At 36.8% G+C, this 7,493-nt stretch overlaps 1 protein-coding gene across 1 annotated transcript; it reads right to left on the bottom strand.

Moving 5' to 3' along the window:
• Positions 1–633: 633 nt before the first annotated feature.
• Positions 634–2,365, bottom strand: LOC117574861 (fork head domain-containing protein FD4). Its single transcript, XM_034258876.2, has one exon. The coding sequence runs from the start codon at positions 2,118–2,120 to the stop codon at positions 897–899; it is 1,224 nt and encodes a 407-aa protein (XP_034114767.1). The 5' UTR covers positions 2,121–2,365; the 3' UTR covers positions 634–896.
• Between the last annotated feature and the right edge of the window lie 5,128 nt (positions 2,366–7,493).

The raw sequence follows: 7,493 nt of genomic DNA on the forward strand, positions 1-7,493 counted from the left end.
TATTTATCTCAATTTAAGCCGATACAATTTGATTTAAATTATAGTTAAAATTTATTTTTATTTTATTTAAAATCAAAATGGATATTGGTAAAAGATATTAATAAAAACAAATGAAATAAATGCAGATAATTATATGTAGACAAACAAAATTATTTTAAAATTTCTTACGTTAAGAAAATAATTCCTTTTTAACTATAAGGATTTGAATCGAATGACTTTTTTTATTGATTTGATTTCATATTAAGAAAAGTATTGTTTTGTCAAAATATGTAGATTATAATTAAAAATCGAAAAACCTTTGTATGAAAAACTTTTCCTGTTAAAAAAAGTATTCTGTTATGACATGTAATTGTGAAAAGATCAGAATCGAAATACATTAAGAAGTTTTTCTTGTTAAAAGTATTCTTTTTACATAGTTTTGAAGGTGATATCAGATATTTGTAATTCGGAATTGAAACAATCTATACTTTTGATATTTTAGGCTATTAAGAATAGTATTTTTGAATCAAGCTTGTTTGATCTTATATCAGTTAGTAGTTCGGAATAAACTATCATTCGGATATATTTTTTTTTTGCGGTAATATCAGTTTTTAATTGAGAATGGAAACAATCTATATTTGAGATATTTTTAGTATTCTGAAAAGAATTCATTAATTTAATTTTGTTCTTCGTAGTATCAGTTTATAACAAATGGTATTGGTTAAATCAGATTTTCTTCTCTCTGCGTGTGTTTTTGTGATACATTAATAAATAAAAGGAGTGTATACATATAGTCTAAGTACTCGTATCTCTAAATGTATTTGTATTTCTATTTGTATTCGATTGAGTGTTTAAGTATTAGGCCCTACTACTGACGAAAGGAACTACGTTTATATGTACAACGACAAGATGATCGTTTATATCGTTCGCATACCAGAGCTTATTCTACTTTGAACTTCCGGTCCTGGTCCTCGATACGATTGCGGCGGTGGTATGATAGGAAAATTGTTGCAGTAGCTGCTGTGCAGGTTGCCAATTGGCGTCGACATCATCAGCAGCGGATGCGTCATGGCCAGATCGTAGGATGTCGCCGATAATCCCCCCGCCGCGGATGACGATTGTATGGTCCCAGCTCCAACTCCTAGACCCGAGACATTCACTCCGGCTGCGTAGTGCAGGAATGGCAGATGCGCCGAGGCGGTGATGGTGTGCAGAGGCGGCAGGGGGCGTTGCCGCTGATCCTCGCTGCGAATCGGGGGCAGAGTTATCGATAGACAGTCGGCGGATGAGGTGCGTGCTGGATAACAACTGCTGGCATTTGTGGTATAGCTGCTGTTGCCGCACTCGACGACATCGATGTCGGTGCGATCATCGTCGTCATCGTTGTCCTGGTCCTGATCCGGATCGATGTCGTGCTCCTGCTCCTCCTCAGAGACTTGGTCCGGCTTGTCGGGCGTGATCAAGCTCTCGATGGTGAATGAACGCTTGGGTCGATAGCTGCTTGTGCCCTCCACATCCAAGTTGGTCGTCGCCATCGTCGTTGTTGTGGAGCGCAGATTGAGCAGCGTCATGTCCTCTAGATATCGCGCCTGCGAGTGCTGCAGGCTGTGTCCTGGCGTCAGCGGAAGATGCGTGGCAATGGAGGGCGAAACGCGACTTGCCGCATGATGTGGCATCATCGCCGCCGCAGGTTCTACGCCCAAATCCATGGGCGGCACTTGAGACCCGGAGCGTGCGGTGAAAATGAAGCGATTCAGATTCGCGAGTGCCGTCAGTTCCTCGTTGAGCAGATTTTTGTCGTTCTTGTGCAGCTTGAAACGCTTGCGACGCCGCAACAAACTTCCGTTCTCGAACATATCGAAGGCCTGCGGATGCAGTGCCCAATAGGCCCCTTTGCCGGGTCGATCCGGACGTCGGGGCACCTTGATGAAGCAATCGTTGAAGCTGAGATTGTGACGCAGTGAATTTTGCCAGCGTTGCGTATTCTTGCGATAGTAGGGAAATCGATCGGTGATGAATTTGTAGATATCGCTCAGAGGTAGCATCTTTTCCGGTGAACTCCAGATGGCCATGGCCGTCAGCGAGATGTACGAGTAAGGCGGCTTTTGATCGCCGTACGATTCTCGCGAGGGTCTTGGCATTATATTTAATACTTTCCGATTATTTACGATCCTATGTATTTGCACTAGCAATTGTTGCTATTGTTAATGATTTATTTATAGAGTTGCACATTTAGCGTAAACACAAAATACTTGTTATTGCGAGTTGGCAAATTGATTTTCATTGTGTGTGGAAATTGTTGCAACATTGCGACGGCAAAGTTGGTTGTGCAAATAAAAATACTTCGACGTATTTGGATAAGACGTAACAGGAACAGCGAAAGGAACAGGAACAGGAGCAGGAACACGGCACACGGCACACGGCACACGGCAAACGGCAATCGACGCACGGCGGCGCAAAAGCACGGAATGTGAAAAGCGCTCGCGCTCTTTGCGAATTACCATCGAAAGCTGAATACGACGAGGCCGTCGAATACGTGAGACGTGAGCAGCGGTGGCAACTTTTGCATTGAGGTTGAAGCGAAGATAACGACAGACCCGAAGCAAAACAAACGAAACGAAGAGCCCGACTTCACAGCACAACACCAACAACAATAACAACGACAACAAGAAGAGCAGGCAACACCAATAACAGCAATAACGAAATCAGTGTGTTACAGGCAGAGCCAGAAGAGCCCCAGACTAACAGACGGCGTGTCGGTTATTGTACTAAGTGAGCAATGCAGTACTATAGCCATACTATAGCTAAAGCTATACACACCAAACACCAAACACTATACACAACCAACCACAGTGAGCAATGCAATCAAAATATAATCACTCACATCATTGCCCCCGTGCTCTCTCCCAATCACCGCGATGCCAATGTATCATCCCTCTAAAACGGCGAAACTTCAAAGGAGAGAGCCCGAGAGTCAGACACAGCGGCAGCAGAGGCCGCGACAGCGGCTGAGGCAGCGACTGCGACAGCGGCAGCGGCAGAATCAGAGATTTACTAAACGAAACGAATAAACTGGTTTGTCCAGACCACACTATGCTTTGGGTACTTGGTGGACTATTGCAAACAAGACGATGGTATAGTGTTGTGTGAGGTGGGGAGTGTCTACACACACACACACACTGGCATAGCATAGCGACTACAATAAACGGACTGGCGACTGCGACGCGACTGCACAAAAGAGACCAGCCGCCCGGCAGCTGACGACCCAATATGAGCGCGAGGTGTTGAAAAAGAAAATTACATCCACTTTAGCGATTTACTGATTTTACGTTTTCATAATCTTGTTAGTTAATTTGGCTGCTTGAGAGCAAAGCCAAAGCTGTGGAGCGCTTTGCCTTTGCTTTGCCTTGCGCTGTGTGCGCTTTATTCGCATTGTGTGTTGTTGTGTCTTGGGTATTGTTGCTAGGGTTGCACGATTAAATTTGCACTTCAACAGCAATTGAGCGCAGATTAACTATTAACTATTGTAGATCGAGCACTAATAGTATTTAACTTCATAGTGATCTACATTTTTATATGCACACTAAAAACAATAAGACACATACATATAAACACACTAGCCGATATGTATGTATACTCTCTTTCTCCACCGATATATGTAAACATATGTAACTGCTGTTAGTGTCCAAAGCCATTACAAGCATGTAAAGCGTGCACACACACTGACACAAACACACACGCTCAGCGTATTTGTAAATACAAACAAATTCAATTTCTAGTTAATTTGAGTGTTCATAGAGATAACAAGGTTCTCAACATCGAAAAGTAAGCAGCAAGAGCAAATCAGCCTAAGAGCCCCGCACGTCAACAACGATGGGAGAGCGCGGCTGCGACAGAGTCCACAGTCAGAGTCAGAGAGTGCGAGAGCAATGGTGTGAACGAAATACCAGTTGATACAAATGCTAGAGCGAGTCAGCTAGTGTAGCTACCATGCAACACCAGCTGTTTGCACACTTATTGGATAGAAGAGCGCAGCAATACACAAAACGACAATGTCAGACATGGTAGTAACATCCACCTTGTTTACCTCTCATTTGCTTAAAATAAATGTCCATTTTCATTGGTCTCCTTTCATGCATGCATCTTTATTTAATGGTGGGGCGGAGCATACAGCTTATTTTAACAATGAACATTGGAAATTAGCCAAAGTCACAATGATAATAATTAATATGAAATAATGTTGATTTACTCATATTTTGTAAATAAATGGCATATTAACGTATGCATACATTAAAACTGGAATATGCTCATTTGCGGTTTGTATTAACTATTATTTCATAAATATATACATTCATAAGCATTCCATTAGTCTGACAAAATATTTGTTTGAGGCCCGTTATGCCAAGAAACTTTCGGACATAAATTAGTTAAGTTCATAAAAAATAAAGCTGATTGAAATTTCACAGAATTTTTCATTATTTGATTACATTTTATAGTTACAGTTAAAGTTTATAGCGGATTTTTAGTTTACTTAATTGAAATTAAGTTTTTACGCAGAGAATTAAATTTTTTTGTTATTTGTTTATTTTTTAGGAATATTTCCAATTAAAAATAATTTCTTTGTATCTATGACTCTGCTCGATGCTCTTATTTTTATACAATTTAAGTACTTCGGTAGCCCAGATTTTTCGAATGTAATATAAAAAAGTAGTTTAATGAGATCTCAAAAGCAGTTAATTATAATATTGATTTTTTTTTTATAAGTTTTGAAAAGTATACGCAACAATTTCAACTCTTATTTTTTATTATAAGACCAGGATTATAGATAAATTATCAGCATTCTTAAGAATGTATAATTTTGGGTTATTAGAAAAAGTTTTTCTATTAGTCGAAAATAATTTTAATTAAACGTTTTTTTATACATCGAAAACTTATTAATTAACATAATTAATTATCCAATGTTTAACAAATTGAACTGCTTGTATGAATTCAAATTATTTTCACATCATTTTCTCCCTTGATTGACCAATTTTGTGTCATTAGTAATTGGGCTTTAGATAATTTTTGAGAAATTTGTTAAATAGAACAATTTAATTAAATTGCCATCAACAGAGTATTTAACCTAATTAAAAAAAAAAAAACATTTTATTACAATAGTTAATTTTTGGCACACTCCAATTCTGAACTGTAACAATTTTTAATCATAATCAATAACATATGAATTGATTGCGGTAAATAATGAGAAGCTCGGTTCATATTCCTTGAAATATTGTCGGTGCATATTAAAAACAAATGTAGATATTAATAAAGTTACAAGTATAAATTCGGAAACAATGAAATCTATATGCGCTATATTGATGGTATTTTTGTTAACGTCCAACAAATAAATTTAAAATTACAACATGGCTTATTGTCTATTTTCTATTATCTATTGAACACCACGTTTATTAACACATTCTAAAATTTAAAGATCTCAAAAATTTGAATTTTAATTACAGGTAATTTCTTAAGAATGATTCAACTTTACTTTATGCCTTGCCGAAAATAAACTCGTGAGAATCTCGTATTTTGATAATTTTTTATGTTTCAAGGCTATGTGGTTGACGCGCTAAGTTTGCATAGAATCTATTGTAAAATGGAAATAAAATATTGAATATATTTGTTGTGCACGCTTTTCTTCATAATTCAAATTTTATAAATTTACAATATGCTGTAAGGGAATAGGGAAAAGTGTGGCGAATGCCTGACATCGAATTCCTTTTTGGTGGCAAATGGAATTTTGTTAACATTTTTATTGCCTGATGAGCTATGGTTCATTAATTGTGTGCTATGATTTTATTGTAATACGATGTAATCACATCCACAATCACAACAAATTTCACGGCAAACAATTTTAGCACAACAACGAGAGACAGACAGAAAGAAAGACAACTGAAACCGTGGAACGTTGCTTAGCGGAGGGTTAAATTTGCCTCTGGCATCCAGGAGGCGGTCATAAATCTCTTTCGTATTTGCCGCCTTATTGTTATTGTTACACTTACTGGATGGATGCTCTGCCCAAAAACGTTTTGACATTTGCCTTCTAATAATCAGGATTTCCGATTTTGTGTGAGCACACAGACGTTGTCGGGATGAACGCTTTAATGCTATTTGCTTCGGTACACGGTTTACATTTGTTACAATTATCCATTGTTTGCAACTCGGTAGCACAACCAAAACACAAACCGAAACCGAAGTCAAAACCCAGACGAAACTGAAACCGAAACTAACCCCGTCGATGTAAACACAGCATTAACATCCAAACGGAAATAAAATACAAATACCGTTAAATTAAAATTAAAAATCTATTTAATTTCTTGCACACGCATCTATTTTTTAGCATTTAAACCCCTTTCCGCATTCTACCCTTCCCGTTGTTCAATTGCAAATGGCCCAAAAATGGGAGGTATCTTTGCGTGCATCAAGAATATTCTTCATCTGAATCTCGAGGGATGATTTGACAACCTCGTTTACTAAAAATATACATATCTATGTGTTTAACCATTCATTAAATAAAGTAAGTAAATCAAGCAAGTCGTTTACAAATTAATTCTTTTAAATGATTTCCGATCGCATCTGTAACCGGGTAGAGTGAAATTTAGATAAAATGAAAGTCTGGATAATCAATACCCAATTATTAAGTTTATTCAAAGCCAGGTCAAAGATGTAGATGCGTTTGATTTGCGTTTTATTAAATTGTCTGATTTACAACTTTAATGTAATTCTAGATAACTTCTTCCATGTCAGCAGAGTTTAGCATAGCTTCATAAATGAGATACAACATTAAGGAAGTGCATATAATTAGACGACCTGAAGAGAACATATGATAAATATTTCTAACGAGGTGTAATCGCTTAATTTGTGTTTTGGATTTATCTACAATGTTATTATTAAACTATGCAATAGTCTGAATCTACAGATATGGGCAATTCCCTGGTAAATGTCGCGTGCGACCAGCTTTACAGTGACAAGAAAACACTTAAACTACAATAATTTTAAAAATAAGTAAAGGTTATTCTTAAAGCTTTGGATAAGCACTATTTTTAGAGCCAAGATTGATTTTATGAACTTTTTCTGTTTTACGATAAAATATATACTATAAATTCGTTCATTTTTTGGTTTTGCATACGAATTTGTTAATTTTTGCAATTATCAGAACAGAAAACGAAACAGAAAAAAAAAAATTCCAAAACCATGCTTAGCTCTAATTTAATTACCAATCTAAAGTTATAAAAATAACCTTTTCATATTTTAAAAATTGTTTCAGTTCATGTTTTTTTTTGTCACTGTAAAGATGGTCGCACGCGACATCCCTCAGAGAATTATCCATACTTACTGAAATAATACTATTATTTTTGAGCATTTTTAAACAGTTTTAAAATTGAATAGTATGACCAAGCATTGCAAGACTTCAACTCTTTCTAAAATGTAAAACTTCATTTCTAATAACCAAACTGATTTCATTAAATCCAATG

This window comes from Drosophila albomicans, chromosome 2R (genome assembly GCF_009650485.2).
Source record: "Drosophila albomicans strain 15112-1751.03 chromosome 2R, ASM965048v2, whole genome shotgun sequence".
NCBI classification, from domain to species: Eukaryota; Metazoa; Arthropoda; class Insecta; order Diptera; family Drosophilidae; genus Drosophila; species Drosophila albomicans.

What these genes read in the sequence shown, in the direction of transcription:
- LOC117574861 (XM_034258876.2), bottom strand. Translation starts at nt 2,120, where the DNA reads ATGCCAAGACCCTCGCGAGAATCGTACGGCGATCAAAAGCCGCCTTAC.